Source organism: Salmo trutta, unplaced genomic scaffold, assembly GCF_901001165.1.
Source record: "Salmo trutta unplaced genomic scaffold, fSalTru1.1, whole genome shotgun sequence".
NCBI classification, from domain to species: Eukaryota; Metazoa; Chordata; class Actinopteri; order Salmoniformes; family Salmonidae; genus Salmo; species Salmo trutta.
The window spans coordinates 1,254,856-1,279,769 of record NW_021823073.1 but is presented as its reverse complement, the minus strand read 5'-3'; the positions used below and the strand labels follow the sequence as shown (position 1 = coordinate 1,279,769).

At 48.1% G+C, this 24,914-nt stretch overlaps 2 protein-coding genes across 3 annotated transcripts in view; both read left to right on the top strand.

Moving 5' to 3' along the window:
• Positions 1-1,163: 1,163 nt before the first annotated feature.
• LOC115188701 (dystrophin-like) lies at positions 1,164-12,248 on the top strand. Its single transcript, XM_029747426.1, has 5 exons — positions 1,164-1,396; positions 2,676-2,789; positions 4,796-4,951; positions 5,164-5,378; positions 12,122-12,248. The coding sequence occupies exons 1-5, from the start codon at positions 1,187-1,189 to the stop codon at positions 12,246-12,248; spliced, it is 822 nt and encodes a 273-aa protein (XP_029603286.1). The 5' UTR covers positions 1,164-1,186.
• Positions 12,249-13,101: 853 nt separating this feature from the next.
• Positions 13,102-24,914, top strand: part of LOC115188724 (dystrophin-like) — a 109,065-nt gene continuing 97,252 nt past the window's right edge. Inside the window, exons 1-5 of one of the 2 annotated variants that reach the window (XM_029747476.1) lie at positions 13,102-13,139; positions 18,485-18,646; positions 22,958-23,053; positions 23,198-23,371; positions 24,826-24,914. The exon at positions 24,826-24,914 is cut by the window's right edge and continues 67 nt beyond it. In XM_029747476.1, coding sequence (XP_029603336.1) covers positions 13,131-13,139; positions 18,485-18,646; positions 22,958-23,053; positions 23,198-23,371; positions 24,826-24,914 — 530 coding nt within the window. In that variant the 5' untranslated portion in view covers positions 13,102-13,130. Of the gene's footprint in view, positions 13,140-13,251; positions 13,306-18,484; positions 18,647-22,957; positions 23,054-23,197; positions 23,372-24,825 lie in introns of those variants that run through there. The other variant, XM_029747475.1, reaches the window with a different exon arrangement.

Here is a 24,914-nt window from a genome sequence, read left to right as displayed (position 1 = left end):
ACCAGGCCCTTCACCCTAGACAGAGAGGCAGAGGGGCTAGGGGTCACCAGGCACTTCTCCCTAGACAGAGAGGGCAGAGGGGCTAGGGGTCACCGGGCCCTTCTCCCTAGACAGAGAGGGCAGAGGGGCTAGGGGTCACCAGGCCTGCCCTAGACAGAGAGGGCAGAGGGGCTAGGGGTCACCAGGCCCTTCTCCCTAGACAGAGAGGGCCGAGGGGCTAGGGGTCACCAGGCCCTTCTCCCTAGACAGAGAGGGCAGAGGGCTAGGGGTCACCAGGCCTGCCCTAGACAGAGAGGGCAGAGGGGCTAGGGGTCACCAGGCCCTTCTCCCTAGACAGAGAGGGCAGAGGGGCTAGGGGTCACCAGGCCTGCCCTAGACAGAGAGGGCAGAGGGGCTAGGGGTCACCAGGCACTTCTCCCTAGACAGAGAGGGAGGGGCTAGGGGTCACCAGGCCCGCCCTAGACAGAGAGGGCAGAGGGGCTAGAGGTCACCAGGCCTGCCCTAGACAGAGAGGGCAGAGGGGCTAGGGGTCACCAGGCCCTTCTCCCTAGACAGAGAGGGCAGAGGGGCTAGGGGTCACCAGGCCCTTCTCCTAGACCGAGAGGGCAAGGGGCTAGGGGTCACCGGCCCTTCTCCCTAGACAGAGAGGGCAGCGGGGCTAGGGGTCACCAGGCCCTTCTCCCTAGACAGAGAGGGCAGAGGGGCTAGGGGTCACCAGGCCCTTCTCCCTAGACAGAGAGGGCAGAGGGGCTAGGGGTCACCAGGCCCTTCTCCCTAGACAGAGAGGGCAGGGGGCTAGGGGTCACCAGGCCCTTGTCCCTAGACAGAGGGCAGAGGGGCTAGGGGTGCATTTGGACTTCAGACATAGTCCTCAAAGCTACTCTTCAGCTGCCTCTGGTTTGCATTAACCTCCATCGACCAAAAATGAATAAATAACCACGGGGGGATTTATTTCTGTGCTCCCCCCAAAAAACTCCTATCTGCATCTTCCCATCAGTGCCCCTCTGGGTGGCTAGCGTCCATGGAATTAAATAACTATCCTGCTAAAAAGTCCTCATATGGCCAAATCATAACTAACACTTTCTCTTAATCATACATTGATATCAATAAGAGACCAGTGAAAATGTGAAAGTTTGGATTCACCCTGTATTGAGTACAACCATCTCCATGTCCTTCCCCACAGGTAATGCAGGTTGCGCTTGCAGAGCACCAGAGTGAGGTGGACTACCTGACGTCTACAGTGGACCAGGTTTTTCAGAAGGCCCCTCCAGAGATCAGTCACAAGTACAGGACAGAGATGGACAGCATCATGACTCGCTGGAGACGCCTGTCCTCAACGCTGGGGGAACAAGCCACCAAGATAACAGAGCTTATGGCTAAATTACTGCAGTTCCAGGTACCGTGGGGTTGGAGGGGGGGGGGGGTGCTGCGAGAGAGAGGGAGAGATGGAGCGAGAGAGACTAGAAAGAGGTGAAATAGAGGTAGAGCGAGTAGAACAAGGGAGAGGGAGAGCGAGCTAGAGAGAGAGAAGGAGAGAGGGATGGAGAGAGGGAGGGAGAGAGGGAGACAGAGATGAAGAGATAGAGATGAAAAACAGAGATGAAGAGACAGAGATGAAGAGACAGAGATGAAGAGACAGAGACAGAGATGAAGAGACAGAGATGAAGAGACATAGATGAAGAGACATAGATGAGAGACAGAGATGAAGAGACATAGATGAAGAGACAGAGAGATGAGAGACAGAGACAGAGATGAAGAGACAGAGATGAAGAGACAGAGACAGAGATGAAGAGACAGAGATGAAGAGACAGAGACAGAGATGAAGAGACAGAGATGAAGAGACAGAGATGAAGAGACAGAGACAGAGATGAAGAGACAGAGATGAAGAGACAGAGACAGAGATGAAGAGACAGAGATGAAGAGAGAGATGAAGAGACAGAGATGAAGAGACAGAGATGAAGAGACAGAGATTAAACTTTGTTTTGTATATTATCTACCTCCCTTGCTTTGGCAATGTTAACATATGTTTCCCATGCCAATAAAACCCTGAATTGAATTGAATTGAATTGCATTGAAGTGATGGAGACAGAGATGAAAGATAGAGACAGAGATGAAGAGATAGAGACAGAGATGGAGACAGAGATGAAGAGATAGAGACAGAGATGAAGAGATAGAGACAGAGATGAAGAGATAGAGACAGAGATGAAGAGATAGAGACAGAGATGAAGAGATAGAGACAGAGATGAAGAGATAGAGACAGAGATGGAGACAGAGATATAGAGATAGACAGAGATAGAGACAGAGTGAAGAGATAGAGACAGAGATGGAGACAGAGATGAAGAGATGGAGACAGAGATGAAGAGATAGAGACAGAGATGAAGAGATAGAGACAGAGATGAAGAGATAGAGAGACAGAGATGAAGAGATAGAGACAGAGATGAAGAGATATAGATCTGTGAGTGAGTGTACCATATGTTCCAGTGAAATGACGGTAAGGAGGACAATATCAATGTGGACTTTGCTGTCAGTGTCTGCATCATGATGTGAAGACACAGAGGAAGTGGATGGGTGACGCTGACATGTTTCTAACTTTGTTTGCATGTGCGCCTATAAATGACTCTAAGCACATTGTCAGTTCTGTGCTGTCTGTCAACCTATCTGTCTGTGTCTCTCAGAATGACGTGAAGACTCTGAGGAAGTGGATGGCTGATGTTGACGTGTTCCTGAATGAGGAGTGGCCAGCACTGGGGGACTCAGAGGCCCTGCAGAAACAGCTGGAGCAGTGCACTGTAAGACCTGGCAACCTTCTTTCACCTTCTCTTTGGCAGCCTGTCTCCCACTTTCTCTCACCTGGCAACCTGTCATTCACCTTCTCACACCTGGCAACCTGTCATTCACCTTCTCTCACCTGGCAACCTGTCATTCACCTTCTCTCACCTGGCAACCTGTCATTCACCTTCTCTCACCTGGCAACCTGTCATTCACCTTCTCACACCTGGCAACCTGTCATTCACCTTCTCTCACCTGGCAACCTGTCATTCACCTTCTCTCACCTGGCAACCTGTCATTCACCTTCTCTCACCTGGCAACCTGTCATTCACCTTCTCTCACCTGGCAACCTGTCATTCACCTTCTCTCACCTGGCAACCTGTCATTCACCTTCTCTCACCTGGCAACCTGTCATTCACCTTCTCTCACCTGGCAACCTGTCATTCACCTTCTCTCACCTGGCAACCTGTCATTCACCTTCTCTCACCTGGCAACCTGTCATTCACCTTCTCTCACCTGGCAACTCTCTATTATTAGCAGAGGAATTGTGACCTCTAAACGTCACCCCAGTAAATGAGTCCTAGGGCATACAGCCTAGTAAATGAGCCCTAGGGCATACAGCCCAGTAAATGAGCCCCAGGGCATACAGCCCAGTAAATGAGTCCTAGGGCATACAGCCCAGTAAATGAGTCCTAGGGCATACAGCTCAGTAAATGAGTCCTAGGGCATACAGCTCAGTAAATGAGCCCTAGGGCATACAGCCCAGTAAATGAACCCTAGGGCATACAGCCCAGTAAATGAGCCCTAGGGCATACAGCCCAGTAAATGAGCCCTAGGGCATACAGCCCAGTAAATGAGTCCTAGGGCATACAGCCCAGTAAATGAGTCCTAGTGCATACAGCCCAGTAAATGAACCCTAGGGCATACAGCCCAGTAAATGAGTCCTAGGGCATACAGCCCACTAAATGAACCCTAGGGCATACAGCCCAGTAAATGAACCCTAAGGCATACAGCCCAGTAAATGAACCCTAAGGCATACAGCCCAGTAAATGAACCCTAAGGCATACAGCCCAGTAAATGAACCCTAGGGCATACAGCCCAGTAAATGAGCCCTAGGGCATACAGCCCAGTAAATGAGCCCTAGGGCATACAGCCCAGTAAATGAACCCTAAGGCATACAGCCCAGTAAATGAACCCTAAGGCATACAGCCCAGTAAATGAACCCTAGGGCATACAGCCCAGTAAATGAGCCCTAGGGCATACAGCCCAGTAAATGAACCCTAAGGCATACAGCCCAGTAAATGAGCCCTAGGGCATGCAGCCCAGTAAATGAGCCCTAGGGCATACAGCCCAGTAAATGAACCCTAGGGCATACAGCCCAGTAAATGAGCCCTAGGGCATACAGCCCAGTAAATGAACCCTAAGGCATACAGCCCAGTAAATGAACCCTAAGGCATACAGCCCAGTAAATGAACCCTAGGGCATACAGCCCAGTAAATGAGCCCTAGGGCATACAGCCCAGTAAATGAGCCCTAGGGCATACAGCCCAGTAAATGAACCCTAAGGCATACAGCCCAGTAAATGAGCCCTAGGGCATACAGCCCAGTAAATGAGCCCTAGGGCATACAGCCCAGTAAATGAACCCTAGGGCATACAGCCCAGTAAATTAGTCCTAGGGCATACAGCCCAGTAAATGAGCCCTAGGGCATACAGCCCAGTAAATGAGCCCCAGGGCATACAGCCTAGTAAATGAACCCTAGGGCATACAGCCTAGTAAATGAACCCTAAGGCATACAGCCCAGTAAATGAACCCTAAGGCATACAGCCTAGTAAATGAACCCTAGGGCATACAGCCCAGTAAATGAACCCTAGGGCATACAGCCTAGTAAATGAACCCTAGGGCATACAGCCTAGTAAATTAACCCTAAGGCATACAGCCCAGTAAATACAGTACAAGTGAACATCTCTCTGTCACACATCCATTTCTATTAGTCATATCCCCTGTGTCTCTGTTGGGATTGGCTAGGCCCTGGTGAATGACATCCACACCATCCAACCCAGTCTGAACGGCATCAATGAGGTGGGCGTGTCTCTGAAGACAGAGGCGGAGCCAGCATTCGCCATCCAACTGCAGAAGGAGCTCGATGAGCTGAACGCTATGTGGGAGATAATCTGCAAACAGGTACACACACCACACACACGATCAAACCACACACACAGGACCAAAACAAATGATCAAACACACACACACACACACACGATCAAACACACACACACACACGATCAAACACACACACGCACACCGTACCCACCCAAGCGTTGATTCCATCCATCCCTGTCCTGACATATCATCTGTTGTTATTGTGTATTCATGGTGTGTGTGTGTGTGTCCAGGCCTATGCTAAGAAGTCTGCTCTGAAGGGGGGTCTGGACAAGACCATGAGCTTGAGGAAGGAGATGGCTGAGATGCAGGAGTGGATCACTCAGGCTGAGGAGGACTATCTGGAGAGAGACTTCACTTACCAGACCCCTGAGGAGCTACGCAAGGCTGTGGAGGAACTCAAGGTAGGGGGTGTGTTGGGAGGGGGGACCAATCATCCATCCTTATGGCCAAACTTCCCTATAGCCAATCCTGGGCACTCACCCAAACAATACTCTGACCCTAATCTAAGCACTGACCTGCCTCCAACACTCTCCCTCTTCTCTTCTCTCTCTCTCTCTCTGTGTCTCTCTCTCTCTCCTCTGTCTCCTCTCTCTCCTCTCTCTCTCTCTCTCTCTCTCTCTCTGTGTCTCTCTCTCTCTCTTTGTCTCTCTCTCTCTCTCTCTCTCTCTCTCTCTCTCTCCCTCTCTCTCTCTCTCTCTCTCTCTCTGTCTCTCTCTCTCTCTCTCTTCTCTCTCTCGCCTCTCTCTGTCTCTCTCTCTCTCTCTCTCTGTCTCTCTCCCTCTCTCTTCTCTCTCTCTCTTTCTCTATCTCCCTCTATCCCTTGTTCACTCCCTCCCTCCCTTTGATCATCTCCCTCCCTCCCTCCCTCCCTTTGATCATCTCCCTCCCTCTCTCCCCCTCATTCCCCCTCTCTTTATCCTCTTTAATTCAGCTCAATAACTTTTGTTGGCAGTCATGCATTTCTAAAACAAAGAGCAGTAAGAAAGCTCTCATCTCTCTTGTCTCCCTCCACTGTGCTCTCTCTCTCCCTCCTGCCATCTTTCATCTCTTTCTGTCTCCCTCCACTGTGCTCTCTCTCTCCCTCCTGCCATCTCTTCATCTCTCTTTCTGTCTCCCTCCACTGTGCTCTCTCTCTCCTCCTGCCATCTATCATATCTCTGTCCCTCCACTGTGCTCTCTCTTCTCCTCCTGCCATCTCTTCATCTCTCTTCTGTCTCCCTCCACTGTGCTCTCTCTCTCCCCCTCCTGCCATCTCTTCATCTCTCTCTCTGTCTCCCTCCACTGTGCTCTCTCTCTCCCTCCTGCCATCTCTTCATCTCTTTCGTATCCCCTCCACTGTGCTCTCTCTCTCTCTCCTCCTGCCATCTCTTCATCTCTCTTTCTGTCTCCCTCCACTGTGCTCTCTCTCTCTCCCTCCTGCCATCTCTTCATCTCTCTTTCTGTCTCCCTCCACTGTGCTCTCTCTCCCTCCTGCCATCTCTTCATCTCTCTTTCTGTCTCCCTCCACTGTGCTCTCTCTCTCCTCCTGCCATCTTCATCTCTCTTTCTGTCTCCCTCCACTGTGCTCTCTCTCTCCTCCTGCCATCTCTTCATCTCTCTTTCTGTCTCCTCCACTGTGCTCTCTCTCTCCCTCCTGCCATCTCTTCATCTCTCTTTCTGTCTCCTCCACTGTGCTCTCTCTCTCCCTCCTGCCATCTCTTCATCTCTCTTTCTGTCTCCACTGTGCTCTCTCCTCCCCTGCCATCTCTTCATCTCTCTTTCTGTCCCTCCACTGTGCTCTCTCTCTCCCTCCTGCCATCTTTCACATCTCTTTCTGTCTCCTCCACTGTGCTCTCTCTCTCCCTCCTGCCATCTTCATCTCTCTTTCTGTCTCCCTACACTGTGCTCTCTCTCTCCCTCCTGCCATCTCTTCATCTCTCTTTCTGTCTCCCTCCACTGTGCTCTCTCTCTCTCCCTCCTGCCATCTCTTCATCTCTCTTTCTGTCTCCCTCCACTGTGCTCTCTCTCCCCCTCCTGCCATCTCTTCCTCTCTCTTTCTGTCCCTCCACTGGCTCTCTCTCTCCCTCCTGCCATCTCTTCATCTCTCTTTCTGTCTCCCTCCACTGTGCTCTCTCTCTCTCCCTCCTGCCATCTCTTCATCTCTCTTTCTGTCTCCTCCACTGTGCTCTCTCTCTCCCTCCTGCCATCTCTTCATCTCTCTTTCTGTCTCCCTCCACTGTGCTCTCTCTCCCCCTCCTGCCATCTCTTCATCTCTCTTTCTGTCTCCCTCCACTGTGCTCTCTCTCTCCCTCCTGCCATCTCTTCATCTCTCTTTCTGTCTCCCTCCACTGTGCTCTCTCTCTCTCTGCCATCTCTCATCTCTCTTTCTGTCTCCCTCCACTGTGCCTCTCTCTCCCTCCTGCCATCTCTTCTCTCTCTTTCTGTCTCCCTCCACTGTGCTCTCTCTCTCCCTCCTGCCATCTCTTCATCTCTCTTCTGTCTCCCTCCACTGTGCTCTCTCTCTCTCTGCCATCTCTTCATCTCTCTTTCTGTCTCCCTCCACTGTGCTCTCTCTCTCTCCCTCCTGCCATCTCTTCATCTCTCTTTCTGTCTCCCTCCACTGTGCTCTCTCTCTCCCTCCTGCCATCTCTTCATCTCTCTTTCTGTCTCCCTCCACTGTGCTCTCTCTCCCTCCTGCCATCTCTTCATCTCTCTTTCTGTCCCTCCACTGTGCTCTCTCTTCCCTCCTGCCATCTCTTCATCTCTCTTTCTGTCTCCCTCCACTGTGCTCTCTCTCTCTCTCCCTCCTGCCATCTCTTCATCTCTCTTTCTGTCTCCCTCCACTGTGCTCTCTCTCTCTCCCTCCTGCCATCTCTTCATCTCTCTTTCTGTCTCTCTCCACTGTGCTCTCTCTCTCCCTCCTGCCATCTCTTCATCTCTCTTTCTGTCTCCCTCCACTGTGCTCTCTCTCTCCCTCCTGCCATCTCTTCATCTCTCTTTCTGTCTCCCTCCACTGTGCTCTCTCTCTCCCTCCTGCCATCTCTTCATCTCTCTTTCTGTCTCTCTCCACTGTGCTCTCTCTCTCCCTCCTGCCATCTCTTCATCTCTCTTTCTGTCTCCCTCCACTGTGCTCTCTCTCCCTCCTGCCATCTCTTCATCTCTTTCTGTCTCCCTCCACTGTGCTCTCTCTCTCTCTCTCCCTCCTGCCATCTCTTCATCTCTCTTTCTGTCCCTCCACTGTGCTCTCTCTCTCCCTCTGCCATCTTCATCTCTCTTTCTGTCTCTCTCCACTGTGCTCTCTCTCTCCCTCCTGCCATCTCTTCATCTCTCTTTCTGTCTCCCTCCACTGTGCTCTCTCTCCCCCTCCTGCCATCTCTTCATCTCTCTTTCTGTCTCTCTCCACTGTGCTCTCTCTCTCCCTCCTGCCATCTCTTCATCTCTCTTTCTGTCTCCCTCCACTGTGCTCTCTCTCTCCCTCCTGCCATCTCTTCATCTCTCTTTCTGTCTCCCTCCACTGTGCTCTCTCTCTCTCTCTGCCATCTCTTCATCTCTCTTTCTGTCCTCCACTGTGCTCTCTCTCTCTCCCTCCTGCCATCTTCATCTCTCTTTCTGTCTCCTCCACTGTGCTCTCTTCTTCCCTCCTGCCATCTCTTCATCTCTTTCTGTCTCCCTCCACTGTGCTCTCTCTCTCCCTCCTGCCATTCTTCATCTCTCTTTCTGTCTCCCTCCACTGTGCTCTCTCTCTCCCTCCTGCCATCTCTTCATCTCTCTTCTGTCTCCCTCCACTGTGCTCTCTCTCTCTCTCCCTCCTGCCATCTCTTCATCTCTCTTCTGTCTCCCTCACTGTCTCTCTCTCTCCCTCCTGCCATCTCTCATCTCTCTTGTCTTCTCCACTGTGCTTCTCTCTCTCCCTCCTGCCATCTCTTCATCTTCTTTCTGTCCCTCCACTGTGCTCTCTCTCTCCCTCCTGCCATCTCTTCATCTCTCTTTCTGTCTCTCCACTGTGCTTCTCTCTCCCTCCTGCCATCTCTTCATCTCTCTTTCTGTCTCCCTCCACTGTGCTCTTCTCTCCCTCCTGCCATCTCTTCATCTCTCTTTCTGTCTCCCTCCACTGTGCTCTCTCTCCCCCTCCTGCCATCTTCCTCTCTTTCTGTCTCCCTCCACTCTTCTCTCTCTCTCCCTCCTGCCATCTCTTCATCTCTTTCTGTCTCCCTCCACTGTGCTCTCTCTCTCTCTCCCTCCTGCCATCTCTTCATCTCTCTTTCTGTCTCTCTCCACTGTGCTCTCTCTCCCTCCTGCCATCTCTTCATCTCTCTTTCTGTCTCCCTCCACTGTGCTCTCTCTCTCCCTCCTGCCATCTCTTCATCTCTTTCTGTCTCCTCCACTGTGCTCTCTCTCTCCTCCTGCCATCTCTTCATCTCTCTTTCTGTCTCCTCCACTGTGCTCTCTCTCTCTCCTCCTGCCATCTCTTCATCTCTCTTTCTGTCTCCCTCCACTGTGCTCTCTCTCTCTCTCTCCCTCTGCCATCTTCATCTCTCTTTCTGTCTCCCTCCACTGTGCTCTCTCTCCCCTCCTGCCATCTCTTCATCTCTCTTTCTGTCTCCTCCACTGTGCTCTCTCTCCCTCCTGCCTCTTCATCTCTTTCTGTCTCCCTCCACTGTGCTCTTCTCTCCCTCCTGCCATCTCTTCATCCTCTTTCTGTCTCCCTCCACTGTGCTCTCTCTCTCTCTCTCCCTCCTGCCATCTCTTCATCTCTCTTTCGTCTCCCTCCACTGTGCTCTCTCTCTCCCTCCTGCCATCTCTTCATCTCTTTCTGTCTCCTCCACTGTGCTCTCTCTCTCCCTCCTGCCATCTCTTCATCTCTCTTTCTGTCTCCCCCCTGTGCTCTCTCTCTCCTCCTGCCATCTCTTCATCTCTCTTTCTGTCTCCCTCCACTGTGCTCTCTCTCTCTCTCTCCCTCCTGCCATCTCTTCATCTCTCTTTCTGTCTCCCTCCACTGTGCTCTCTCTCTCTCTCCTCTGCCATCTCTTCATCTCTCTTTCTGTCTCTCTCCACTGTGCTCTCTCTCTCTCTCTCCTCCTGCCATCTTCATCTCTTTCTGTCTCCCTCCACTGTGCTCTCTCTCTCTCCCTCCTGCCATCTCTCATCTCTCTTCTGTCTCCCTCCACTGTGCTCTCTCTCTCTCTCCCTCTGCCATCTCTTCATCTCTCTTTCTGTCTCTCTCTGCGCTCTTTGTATCCCTTCATCTTCATCTTTTTATCTCTGTTTTCTCTCTCCCTCCCCTCTCCTACCCTCTCTCCCCTCTTGTGCCCTCACATTTTCTGTCTCACTTCTCCCTCTCTCCTCCCCTCTCTTTAATTCAATTCAATTTAAGGGCTTTATTGACATGGGAAACAAATGTTTACAATGCCAAAGCAAGTGAAATAGATAATAAACAGATGTGAAATAAACAATAAAAAAATTAACAGTAAACATTACACTCACAAAAGTCTCTATCTGTCTCTCACTCCCCCTCATCCCCTCTCTCCTCCCTCTCTTTATCTCTCTCTCTCCTCCCTCCCCTCTCTCCTCCCCTCTCTTTATCTCTCTCTGTCTGTCTCTCACTCTCTCTTCCCTCCCCTCTCTCCTCCCCTCTCTTTATCTCTCTCTATCTGTCTCTCACTCCCTTCCCCTCTCTCCTTCTCTCTCTTTATCTCTATCTGTCTCTCACTCACTCCTACCTCCTCCCCTTTCTTAATCTCTCTCTATCTCTCTGTTTCTCTCTGTAGAAAGGGTCAAGGAGGAGGTCCACTCTAAGAGCTGAAGGTGAAGCTGCTGACTGACTCTGTGAACAGTGTCATTCTCCAAAGCCCCTCCGGCCGCCCACGATGCCCTCAAGGCAGAGGCTGGTCGTGCCTGACCGCTAACTACCAGAGACTCTGCAGCCGCCTGGACGGCAAGTGGTAAAACCCTGGAGGTACGATACCGGAACAAATACCGGACAGATACTGGACAGATACTGGACAGATACTGGACAGATACTGGACAAATACTGGGACAGATACTGGACAAATAGTGGACAGATACTGGACAGATACTGGACAGATACTGGACAAATACCGGGACAGATACCGGACAAATACCGGACAGATACTGGACAGATACTGGACAGCTACCGGACAATACTGGACAGATACTGGACAAATACTGGACAGATACTGGACAATACCGGACAAGTACCGGATAGATACTAGACAATACTGGACAGATACTGGACAGATACTGGACAGATACAGGACAAATACTGGACAGATACTGGACAGATACTGGACAGATACTGGACAGATACTGGACAGATACCGGACAGATACTGGACAGATACTGGACGATCCGGACAGATATTGGACAGATATTGGACAGATACTGGACAGATACTGGACAGATACCGGACAAAATACCGGACAGATACAGGACAAATACTGGATAGATACTGGACAGATACTGGACAGATACCGGACAAATACTGGACAGATACCGGACAAATACTGGACAGATACTGGACAAATACTGGACAGATACTGGACAAATACTGGACAGATACTGGACAGATACTGGACAGATACTGGACAAATACCGGACAAATACTGGACAGATACTGGACAAATACTGGACAGATACTGGACAAATACTGGACAAATACCGGACAAATACTGGACAGATACTGACAAATACTGGACAGATACTGGACAAATACTGGACAGATACTGGACAAATACTGGACAGATACTGGACAGATACTGGACAGATACTGGACAGATACTGGACAAGTACCGGGACAGATACCGGACAAATATTGGACAGATACCGGAAGATACAGCAACACACACGCAGGCATGGAACAGGCAGGCACACACACACACACACACACGCAACATACACACACACACACTTCACTCCCTCTCACCTCTCTAATCCTGCCCTTCGTGGAGCTCTCACCTCACAAAATCAATGTTCCTGGTACGATTACAAACACACTAGTACAATCTGTATACAGAACCAACAGATATCAATGAGTCTTGTTGTCTCTCTTATCTGTTTTCATCTACTTTCACTTGACACATTCACCCGCTATCAACACACACAGACCATTTCTCTCTCACACTCACTCCTTTCTTTCTTTCTTTCATTCCTGTTTGAACCCTGTCTGTCGTCTCTCCCCTTGGACTGTAGGAGGTGTGGTGGTGTTGGTGTGAGCTGCTGTCCTACCTGGAGCAGGAGAACAGGCCTGGCTGGACCGCTGGAGCAGAAGCTAGACGAGACAGACAGCATCCAAGGGGGGAGCAGAGGAGCTCTCTGATGGGCCCTTGATGTGAGCCACTCTAACCTTTCATCTTTGACCTTTCACACTGACAGACCCTCTCCTAGGGGTTCACCACACTCTCTCTGTCGCTATATCTTCCTGGGGGCTCCATTCATCAGCCTCATACTGCAGCTATTGACCAATAATGGCAGCAGCTACAGCCTCTGGTCATGGTTCATGTCAAAACCCAAAAGAGAGAAACTGTTTCCCTAAGATTTAGGTCCTGACGGTAGTCATATCTATCTCTGTATTAGTTGATACCAGGTACGGCCAGAGTCAGTCATATCTATCTCTGTATTAGTGATACCAGGTAGGCCATAGTCAGCATACCTATCTCTGTATTAGTGATACCAGGTAACGGCCCAGAGTCAGTCATACCTATTCTGTATTAGTTGATACCAGGTACGGCCAGAGTCAGTCATATCTATCTCTGTATTAGTGATACCAGGTACGGCCCAAGTCAGCCTATCTATCTCTGTATTAGTTATACCAGGTACGGCCCAGAGTCAGTCATATCTTCTCTGTATTAGTGAAACCAGGTACGGCCCAGAGTCAGTCATATCTATCCTCTGTATTAGTGATACCAGGTACGGCCCAGACAGAGGGAGGGGTGAATATACTGGACACTGATTGGCCTAAACTAAAGGGGTGTGTGTGTGGTGTGGTGTGTGTGTGTGTAGTGGGTGTGTGTGTGTGTGTGTGTGTGTGTGTGTGTGTGTTGTGTGTGTGTGTGTCCAGGCCCTGGACACATGCTGCCGTCACCCTGAAGATGGGAGGAACCAGATCAGAGAGCTGTCTCAGACCCTGATGGACGGAGGGAGTCCTGGATCAGCTGATCCAGCACAACTAGAGGCCTTCAACACACGCTGGGATGAACTCATGCAGAGGGTGAGGTCTTCTCTGTGTTAAACATAAACACATACAGAGAGGCTGAGGCCTTCAACACACGCTGGGATGAACTCATGCAGAGGGTGAGGTCTTCTCTGTGTTAAACATAAACACATACAGAGAGGCTGAGGCCTTCAACACACGCTGGGATGAACTCATGCAGAGGGTGAGGTCTTCTCTGTGTTAAACATAAATACATACAGATGTAGGATCTTAATTCGATCACTCTTTTGTTACTGAGAATTTTCCTGCACAGTAGAAAATGCAAGCGTGTAGTGTATTCAAGGTTAAAAACGCTTCTGAAGGTGTTGTAATTTCCACTCTAAAATGTCAGACTTGATTTTCCCTAACAAAAAGGGTATTAACTTCTATGGGCTACGTGGAACGCTAGCGTCCCACCTGCGGGACACAGCCAGTGAAATATCTGGGCGGCAAATTCAAAAACAACAAAATGTCATAATTCAACTTTCTCAAACATACAACTATTTTACACCATTTTAAAGATACACTTCTCCTTGATGTAACCACATTGTCCAATTCAAAAAGGCTTTACAGCGAAAGCAAAACATTAGATTATGTTAGGAGAGTACATAGACAAAAATAATCACACAGCCATTTTCCAAGCAAGGACATGTGTCAATAAAACCCAAAACACAGCTAAATGAAGCACTAACCTTTGACGATCTTCATCAGATGACACTCCTGGGACATTATGTTACACAATACATGTATGTTTTGTTCGATGAAGTTCATATTTATATCTAAAAACAGCATTTTACATTGGCGCATGATGTTCAGAAAATGTATTCCTGTCACATGTATCTTCGTCTTCTGACGATATAACGAAATCGTCGTCGGAAAAGGATGACCAATACGCAGCAGAGTCGATATAGTTCATCTTGAACATTTAATTAAATCAACACGAATACAAAAAACAACAAACAAGAAAACGAACGATAAACTGACAGTCTGCAAAGCATAGGCTCAACACAGAACAATCACCCACAAATAACAACCACAAACACACCCTAATATATGGGACTCTCAATCAAGCAACATAGAAACACACTCACCAGACTAGACATAGAAATACATAAACATAGACTATAAACAAAACCCCCGGAAATACTAAATCAAACACCCTTTAACCAAACACACCACCCTGAACCACATAAAACAAATACCCTCTGTCACATCCTGACCAAACTACAATACTAATTAACCCTTATACTGGCCAGGACGTGACAATTCCCACCAAAACGGCCGGTGAATGTGCACATCAATTTACAAAAATACTCATCATAAACGTTGACAAAATATATAACAATTATTTCAAGAATTATAGATAGACTACTCCTGGATGCAACCGCTGTGTCAGCTTTTAAAATAGATTTACGGAGAAAGCACATTTTTCAATATTCTGAGTACATAGCTCGCCATCACAGAAAGCTATACAGACACCCGCCAAGTTCGGGGCAACCTAAACTCAGAATTAGTATTAGAAATATTCTCTTACCCTTGCTGATCTTCGTCAGAATGCACTCCCAAGACTGCTACTTCCACAATAATTTTTTTTGTTCTAAATACTCCATATTTATGTCCAAATACCTCCGTTTTGTTTGTGCGTTCAGAGCACTATCCAAAGGCATAATGCGCGAGCGCGGTGCCAGAGACGAAAAGTCAAAATGTTCCATTACCGTACTTAGAAGCATGCCAAACGCTATTTAAAAATCAATCTTTATGGTATTTTTAACGTAAAATTGCGCTAATATTCAAACTGGACAATAGAGTATTCATTCAAGGAGAACTCGCGTGAATGCGCATATCCAATCCCTTTGTTGCCAGGTAGTCCACTCAGGAACTGAGCTCCTATTATCTGCCCAGTGACAGGAGAATGCTCAAACCACTTTCTGAAGGCTTTTGACAGCCAATGGAAGCCTTAGGAAGTGCAATGTAACCCCACGGATACTGTAGTTTCGAAAGGGACTAGAAAGAAGAACTACAATTCTCAGATCCTCCACTTCCTAGTTGACTTTTTCTCACGTTTTTGCCTGCCATATAAGTTCTGTTATACTCACAGACACCATTCAAACAGTTTTAGAAACTTCAAAGTGTTTTCTATCCAAATCTACTAATAATATGCATATTCTAGTTTCTGGGCCAGAGTAGTAACCTGTTTAAATTGGGTACGTTTTTCATCTGGCTGTGAAAATACTGCCCCCTAGCCCAGACAGGTTAACACCTACAAAAAAATGTCCGTTAATTATTATCCACATAATAATTCACATTTCCTGTTGCTGCAGGATTATTTTCCTGCTGTAGCAAACTGGCTCAAATGAAGATCCTACATCTGTAAAGAGCTCTCTCACAATAAGGCTATGACAATCCCTGTATTCATTCTGCAGTCATGTGATCCTCTATGAAAGAACTGATTAATGCATAGCTCTTAAGCCTTTCTCCATTGTGTCAGTATCAGTGTGTCAGTATCAGTGTCTGTTAGTCTGTCTGTGTAGACTGACGTTTACTGGGGTCATGAAGTTCAGAGAATCCTCTTCCTGTATAGTTGTGATCTATAAAGGAGAATCCTCTTCCTGTATATTTGTGATCTACAAAGGAGAAGAGGTAGTGGTAGTTTATTAGTGGTGGCAGGTAGTAGTTTATTAGTGGTGGTAGGAAGTAGTTTATTAGTGGTGGTAGGTAGTAGTTTATTAGTGGTGGTAGATAGTAGTTTATTAGTGGTGGTAGGTAGTAGTTTATTAGTGGTGGTAGGTAGTAGTTTATTAGTGGTGGTAGGTAGTAGTTTATTAGTGGTGGTAGGTAGTAGTTTATTAGTGGTGGCAGGTAGTAGTTTATTAGTGGTGGGAGATAGTGGTTTATTAGTAGTAGTTTATTAGTGGTGGTAGATAGTAGTTTATTAGTGGTGGTAGGTAGTAGTTTATTAGTGGTGGTAGATAGTAGTTTATTAGTGGTGGCAGGTAGTAGTTTATTAGTGGTGGCAGGTAGTAGTTTATTAGTGGTGGTAGGTAGTAGTTTATTAGTGGTGGTAGGTAGTAGTTTATTAGTGGTGGTAGATAGTAGTTTATTAGTGGTGGTAGGTAGTAGTTTATTAGTGGTGGTAGGTAGTAGTTTATTAGTGGTGGTAGGTAGTAGTTTATTAGTGGTGGCAGGTAGTAGTTTATTAGTGGTGGTAGGTAGTAGTTTATTAGTGGTGGTAGGTAGTCGTTTATTAGTAGTAGTTTATTAGTGGTGGTAGGTAGTAGTTTATTAGTGGTGGTAGGTAGTCGTTTATTAGTGGTGGTAGGTAGTCGTTTATTAGTGGTGGTAGATAGTAGTTTATTAGTGGTGGCAGATAGTAGTTTATTAGTGGTGGTAGGTAGTAGTTTATTAGTGGTGGTAGATAGTAGTTTATTAGTGGTGGTAGGTAGTAGTTTATTAGTGGTGGTAGGTAGTAGTTTATTAGTGGTGGTAGGTAGTAGTAGTTTAGTAGTGGTGGTAGGTAGTAGTTTATTAGTGGTGGTAGGTAGTAGTTTATTAGTGGTGGTAGTAGTAGTTTATTAGTGGTGGTAGATAGTAGTTTATTAGTGGTGGTAGGTAGTAGTTTATTAGTGGTGGGTAGGTAGTAGTTTATTAGTGGTGGTAGGTAGTAGTTTATTAGTGGTGGTAGGTAGTCGTTTATTAGTAGTAGTTTATTAGTGGTGGTAGATAGTAGTTTATTAGTGGTGGTAGGTAGTAGTTTATTAGTGGTGGTAGGTAGTAGTTTATTAGTGGTGGTAGGTAGTAGTTTATTAGTGGTGGTAGGTAGTAGTTTATTAGTGGTGGTAGGTAGTAGTTTATTAGTGGTGGTAGGTAGTAGTTTATTAGTGGTGGTAGGTAGTAGTTTATTAGTGGTGGTAGGTAGTAGTTTATTAGTGGTGGTAGGTAGTAGTTTATTAGTGGTGGCAGGTAGTAGTTTATTAGTGGTGGTAGGTAGTAGTTTATTAGTGGTGGTAGGTAGTAGTTTATTAGTGGTGGTAGGTAGTAGTTTATTAGTGGTGGTAGGTAGTCGTTTATTAGTAGTAGTTTATTAGTGGTGGTAGATAGTAGTTTATTAGTGGTGGTAGGTAGTAGTTTATTAGTGGTGGTAAGTAGTAGTTTATTAGTGGTGGTAGATAGTGGTTTATTAGTGGTGGTAGGTAGTAGTTTATTAGTGGTGGTAGGTAGTAGTTTATTAGTGGTGGTAGGTAGTCGTTTATTAGTGGTGGTAGGTAGTCGTTTATTAGTGGTGGTAGATAGTAGTTTATTAGTGGTGGTAGATAGTGGTTTATTAGTAGTAGTTTATTAGTGGTGGTAGATAGTGGTTTATTAGTAGTAGTTTATTAGTGGTGGTAGATAGTAGTTTATTAGTGGTGGTAGGTAGTGGTTTATTAGTGGTGGCAGGTAGTGGTTTATTAGTGGTGGTAGGTAGTAGTTTATTAGTGGTGGTAGGTAGTAGTTTATTAGTGGTGGTAGGTAGTAGTTTATTAGTGGTGGTAGGTAGTAGTTTATTAGTGGTGGCAGGTAGTAGTTTATTAGTGGTGGTAGGTAGTAGTTTATTAGTGGTGGCAGGTAGTAGTTTATTAGTGGTGGTAGGTAGTAGTTTATTAGTGGTGGTAGATAGTAGTTTATTAGTGGTGGTAGGTAGTAGTTTATTAGTGGTGGTAGGTAGTAGTTTATTAGTGGTGGTAAGTAGTAGTTTATTAGTGGTGGTAGATAGTGGTTTATTAGTGGTGGTAGGTAGTAGTTTATTAGTGGTGGTAGGTAGTCGTTTATTAGTGGGGGTAGATAGTAGTTTATTAGTGGTGGTAGGTAGTAGTTTATTAGTGGTGGTAGGTAGTAGTTTATTAGTGGTGGTAGGTAGTAGTTTATTAGTGGTGGTAGGTAGTAGTTTATTAGTGGTGGTAGGTAGTAGTTTAGTGTGGATCAGTAGGACTATACATAGACTGTTAGCCCCTGGGATTAGAGAGACTCACACAGAGAGAGAGAGAGGGAGGGATAATGATTACATCGTCATTGTGAAGCACAAGCAGTGAAAGGTTTCCGTTAGTTAAACCCTACCGAGGAGAGGAACAACGTTAGAACAATAAGTGTGTTTACATCTCCTTCAGACCTGGTTTGATGAGTCCATCCTTCAAGAAGGTATGTGTGTGTGTGTGTGTGTGTGTGTGTGTGTGTGTGTGTGTGTGTGTGTGTGTGTGTGTGTGTGTGTGTGTGTGTGTGTGTGTGTGTGTGTGTGTGTGTGTGCGCGTGTGTTTGCCTGTTTTGCTCTTAAATTTAGCTTTCACTTGTGTCTCTGTGTGTCTCTGTGTGTCTCTGTGTGCGTTTCTCAGGCGGTTCGGCAGCAACAGCAGCTGGAGAGGAGTGTGCAGTGGGCCCAGGAGAATGACAAGACGCTGCGTCTCATCAATGACTCTCTGGACGCCACCGACCGCCACCTGTCTGCCTACATCGCTGACCACATCGACGCAGCACAGATACCACAGGAGGCACAGGTTAGGGGGGATTGGGAGGGTGTTTGTGGAGAGGGGTGTGTGTGTGGAGGGGTGTCTGTGTGTGTTGGAGATGTGTGTGTGTGTGTGTGTGTTGGAGTGGTGTGTGTGTGTGTGTTGGAGTGGTGTGTGTGTGTGTGTTGGAGTGGTGTGTGTGTGTGTGTGTGTGTGTGTGTGTTGGAGTGGTGTTTGTGTGTTGGAGTTGTGTGTGTGTGTGTGTGTGTGTGTGTGTGTGTGTGTGTGTGTGTGTGTTGGAGTGGTGTGTGTGTTGGAGTGGTGTGTGTGTGTGTTGGAGTGGTGTGTGTGTGTGTGTGTGTGTGTGTGTGTGTGTGTGGAGTGGTGTGTGTGTTTGAGTGGTGTGTGTGTGTGTTGGAGTGGTGTGTGTGTGTGTGTGTATGTGTGTGTTGGAGTGGTGTGTGTGTGTGTTGGAGTGGTGTGTGTGTGTGTTGGAGTGGTGTGTGTGTGTGTTGGAGTGGTGTGTGTGTGTGTGTTGGAGTGGTGTGTGTGTGTGTGTGTGTGTTGGAGTGGTGTGTGTGTGTGTGTTGGAGTGGTGTGTGTGTGTGTTGGAGTGGTGTGTGTGTGTGTTGGAGTGGTGTGTGTGTATGTGTGTGTGTGTGTGTGTGTGTTGGAGTGGTGTGTGTGTGTGTGTTGGAGGGGTGTGTGTATGTGTGTGTGTGTTGGAGTGGTGTGTGTGTGTGTGTGTGTGTGTGTGTGTGTGTGTGTGTGTGTGTGTGTTGGAGTGGTGTGTGTGTGTGTTGGAGTGGTGTGTGTATGTGTGTGTGTGTGTTGGAGTGGTGTGTGTGTGTGTCTGTGTGTCTGTGTGTGTGTGTGTGTGTGTGTGTGTGTGTGTGTGTGTGTGTGTGTGTGTTGGAGTGGTGTGTGTGTGTTGGAGTGGTGTGTGTGTGTGTTGGAGTGGTGTGTGTATGTGTGTGTGTGTTGGAGTGGTGTGTGTGTGTGTGTGTGTGTGTGTGTGTGTGTGTGTGTGTGTGTGTGTGTGTGTGTGTGTGTGTGTGTGTGTGTGTGTGCCAGTAGAACTATTAGTATCTCCATGGACATTCTCCCTCCAGCCGTTGTGTTTAGTCATCTAGCTACTGTCTCTGTCCTGAATGATCTCCTTTAGTGAACCCGGTTCACTGGCCAGCTCCAAGCCTAATTCAGACTGTGGAGATGTTTCTACAGCGCCCCCAGGGTCCTTTTATCCCTTCACCACACACACACACACACACACACACACACACACACACACACACACACACACACACACACACACACACCTACACACACACACACACACACACACATATGCGTGTTCTCACCCATCCATCCACCCGCAAGCACACACACACACACACACACACACACACATACACACACACACACACTCCCCGTCCCACTCCTGAATTGAACATGGGGAGCAGAGCCCAGTAACACAGAGCCAAGCCAATAACACAGAGCCCAGTAACACAGAGCCCAGGAACACAGAACCCAGTGACACAGAGTCCAGTAACACAGAGCCCAGTAACACAGAGCCCAGTAACACAGAACCCAGTGACACAGAGCCCAGTAACACAGAGCCCAGTAACACAGAACCCAGTAACACAGAACCCAGTAACACAGAGTCCAGTAACACAGAGCGAGTGAGATTAACTACACACACACACATACACACACACACACACACACACACACACACGCAGACACAAACTCTAGAGTTGAGAGATAAAAATTATGGGATTTCAATGGTAGTTGATTGTAACACCTTGAATTCCTCTAAACAGGAACATGCCAGAGAGCTGAACCCAAACAGAAACATGCCAGAGAGCTGAACCTCCAAACAGAAACATGCCAGAGAGCTGAACCTCCAAACAGAAACATGCCAGAGAGCTGAACCTCCAAACAGAAACATGCCAGAGAGCTGAACCCAAACAGAAACATGCCAGAGAGCTGAACCTCCAAACAGAAACATGCCAGAGAGCTGAACCCAAACAGAAATATGCCAGAGAGCTGAACCCAAACAAAAACATGCCAGAGAGCTGAACCCAAACAGAAACATGCCAGAGAGCTGAACCCAAACAGAAACATGCCAGAGAGCTGAACCCAAACAGAAACATGCCAGAGAGCTGAACCCAAACAGAAACATGCCAGAGAGCTGAACCCAAACAGAAACATGCCAGAGAGCTGAACCTCCAAACAGAAACATGCCAGAGAGCTGAACCTCCAAACAGAAACATGCCAGAGAGCTGAACCCAAACAGAAACATGCCAGAGAGCTGAACCTCCAAACAGAAACATGCCAGAGAGCTGAACCTCCAAACAGAAACATGCCAGAGAGCTGAATCTCCAAACAGAAACATGCCAGAGAGTTTAACCTCCAAACAGAAACATGCCAGAGAGCTGAACCCAAACAGAAACATGCCAGAGAGCTGAACCTCCAAACAGAAACATGCCAGAGAGCTGAACCCAAACAGAAACATGCCAGATAACTGAACCCAAACAGAAACATGCCAGAGAGCTGAACCCAAACAGAAACATGCCAGAGAGCTGAACCCAAACAGAAACATGCCAGAGAGCTGAACCTCCAAACAGAAACATGCCAGAGAGCTGAACCTCCAAACAGAACATGCCAGAGAGTGAACCTCCAAACAGAAACATGCCAGAGAGCTGAACCCAAACAGAAACATGCCAGAGAGCTGAACCTCCAACAGAAACATGCCAGAGCGCTGAACCCAAACAGAAACATGCCAGAGAACTGAACCCAAACAGAAACATGCCAGAGAGCTGAACCTCCAAACAGAAACATGCCAGAGAGCTGAACCTCCAAACAGAAACATGCCAGAGAGCTGAACCTTCAAACAGGAAGAGCAGAACACAGGGGACAGAACAGAACACAGGGGACAGAGCAGAACACAGGGGATAGAGCAGAACACGGGGGACAGAGCAGAACACGGGGACAGAGCAGAACACGGGGGACGGAGTAGAACACGGGGGACAAAACAGAACACAGGGACAGAGCAGAACACAGGGGACAGAGCGGAACACAGGGGACAGAGCAGAACACGGGGGACAGAACAGAACACGGGGGACAGAACAGAACACGGGGGACAGAGCAGAACACAGAGGACTGAGCAGAACACAGAGGACAGAGCAGAACACAGGGGACAGAGCAGAACACAGGGGACAGAGCAGAACACAGGGGACAGAGCAGAACACAGGGGACAGAGTAGAACACAGGGACAGAACAGAACACAGGGACAGAACAGAACACAGGGACAGAGTAGAACACTAGGACAGAGTAGAACACAGGGACAGAGTAGAACACAGGGGACAGAACAGAACACAGGGACAGGGCAGAACACAGGTGACAGAACAGAACACAGGGATAGAGCAGAACACAGGGGACAGAACAGAACACGGGGGACAGAACAGAACACAGGGGACAGAACAGAACACAGGGGACAGAACAGAACACAGGGGACAGAGCAGAACACATGGGACAGAGTAGAAGACGGGGGACAGAACAGAACACAGTAGAACACAGGGGACAGAACAGAACACATAACACGGGGGACAGAGCAGGACACGGGGGACAGAGCAGAACACAGGGGACAGAACAGAACACAGGGACAGAGCAGAACACAGGGACAGAGCAGAACACAGTGGACAGAACAGGGACAGGGACAGAGCAGAACACAGGGGACAGAGTAGAACACAGGGACAGAACAGAACACAGGGACAGGGCAGAATACAGGGGAAAGAGTAGAACACGGGACAGAACAGAACACAGGGGACCGAACAGAACACAGGGGACAGAACAGAACACAGGGGATAGAACAGAACACTGGGACAGAGCAGGACACGGGGGACAGAGTAGAACACAGGGGACAGAGCAGGACACGGGGGACAGAACAGAACACAGGGGACAGAGCAGGACACGGGGGACAGAGTAGAACACAGGGGACAGAGCAGGACACGGGGGACAGAACAGAACACAGGGATAGAGCAGAACACAGGGGACAGAGCAGAACACAGAACACAGGGATAGAGCAGAACACAGGGGACAGAGCAGAACACAGGGACAGGGCAGAACACAGAACACAGGGATAGAGCAGAACACAGGGGACAGAGCAGGACACGGGGACAGAACAGAACACAGGGACAGAGTAGAGAATAGATGAGACTGGTGGAGATTCTCTGTGTTATTTTCTCTCTTAATTCTCCTCAAACCTTGAGGCTGTCCTCCCCCATGTGGTAGAGGGATGGAGGTGCATGGGAATGAGTGTGTGGGTTCTGATTGGCTGTGTTTTGTTTGAAACAGAAGATCCAGACAGAGCTGAATGGTCACGAGGCGACTCTGGAAGACATGAAGAAGAAGAATACAGAGAGAGTAGCAGCCCAGATCCACCTGATACAGGTCACACACACACACACACACACACACACACACAGTGTCTCTCTCTCTCTCTATCTCTCGCTCTCTCTCTATCTCTCTCTCTCTATATATATATATATATATATATATATGTATATATATATAATCTTTCTTCTGCCCCTGTAGAAGAAACTCCAGGAGGTGTGTGTGAAGTTCAGGCTCTTCCAGAAACCTGCGAACTTCGACCAGCGCCTCTCAGAGTGTGAGAGGGTTCTCTGGGATGTGAAGGCACAGCTGGGGGTGTTGGACATACGCAGCGTGGAACAGGACGTGGTGCAGTCACAGTTGGAACAATGCATGGTGGGTAATCAATCAGTAATCAATCACACACTGCAGGGAAAAACACCTGCCAAGTAGTGATTTCACCTGCTGAGTAGTGATGTCACCTGCCGAGTAATGATGTCACCTGCTGAGTAGTGATGTCACCTGCTGAATAGTGATGTCATCTGCCGAGTAATGATGTCACCTGCTGAGTAGTGATGTGACCTGCTGAGTAGTGATGTCACCTGCTGAATAGTGATGTCATCTGCCGAGTAATGATGTCACCTGCTGAGTAGTGATGTCACCTGCCGAGTAGTGATGTCACCTGCTGAGTAATGATGTCACCTGCCGAGTAGTGATGTCACCTGCCGAGTAGTGATGTCACCTGCCGAGTAGTGATGTCACCTGACGAGTAATGATGTCACCTGCCGAGTAGTGATGTCACCTGCTGAATAGTGATGTCATCTGCCGAGTAATGATGTCACCTGCTGAGTAGTGATGTGACCTGCTGAGTAGTGATGTCACCTGCTGAATAGTGATGTCATCTGCCGAGTAATGATGTCACCTGCTGAGTAGTGATGTCACCTGCCGAGTAGTGATGTCACCTGCTGAGTAATGATGTCACCTGCCGAGTAGTGATGTCACCTGCCGAGTAGTGATGTCACCTGCCGAGTAGTGATGTCACCTGCCGAGTAGTGATGTCACCTGCTAGTTCCTGGTAGTTCCTGGTAGTTCCTGCTAGTTCCTGCTGGTTCCTGCTAGTTCCTGCTAGTTCCTGCTGGTTCCTGGTAGTCCTGCTAGTTCCTGCTCGTTCCTGCTGGTTCCTGGTAGTCCTGCTAGTTCCTGCTAGTCCTGCTAGTTCCTGCTGGTTCCTGGTAGTCCTGCTAGTTCCTGCTGGTTCCTGGTAGACCTGCTAGTTCCTGCTAGTTCCTGGTAGTCCTGCTGGTTCCTGGTAGTTCCTGCTGGTTCCTGCTAGTTCCTGGTAGTCCTGCTAGTTCCTGCTAGTCCTGCTAGTTCCTGCTGGTTCCTGGTAGTTCCTGCTGGTTCCTGGTAGTCCTGCTAGTTCCTGCTAGTCCTGCTAGGGCCAGGCTCATTTCAGATTTCTAGCCTCACAGATTGTTTTTGGGATAATACACTCTTAGAAAAAAGGGTTCCAAAAGGGTTCTTCAACGGTCCCCAAACATTTCATTACAGTTGAAATCATGTTGTTTTCAAATGAGTTGTTTCTTTACAGCGGAGTCTCCTTTATTGATCAAGAACTGGGCATGACTGATTTAATATTGTGTTATTAGCAGTGTGCATCTCTCTCTCTCCTCCTTCCCCCCCCCCTCTCTCTCTCTCTCTCTCTCTCTCTCTTCTCCTTCCCCCCTCTCTCTTTCTCCTTCCCTCTCTCTCTCTCCTCCTTCCCTCTCTCTCTCTCTCTCCTCCTTCCCTCTCTCTCCTTCCTCCCATCCCTCCTCCCTCTCCTCCCCCTCTCCTTCCCTCCGATACAGAAGTTGTATAAAGGTTTGAGTGAGGTGAAGTTGGAGGTAGAGACAGTGATAAAGACAGGAAGACAGATCGTTCAGAGACAGCAGACCGA

Excerpts from the sequence above, each read along its gene's own strand:
- LOC115188701 (XM_029747426.1), top strand. The coding sequence starts at position 1,187 with ATGCAGGTTGCGCTTGCAGAGCACCAGAGTGAGGTGGACTACCTGACG. Across the intron at positions 1,397-2,675 it reads CTAAATTACTGCAGTTCCAG|AATGACGTGAAGACTCTGAG; the intron begins GTACCGTGGGGT and ends TGTGTCTCTCAG. Across the intron at positions 5,379-12,121 it reads ACCAATCATCCATCCTTATG|GAGGTGTGGTGGTGTTGGTG; the intron begins GCCAAACTTCCC and ends CTTGGACTGTAG.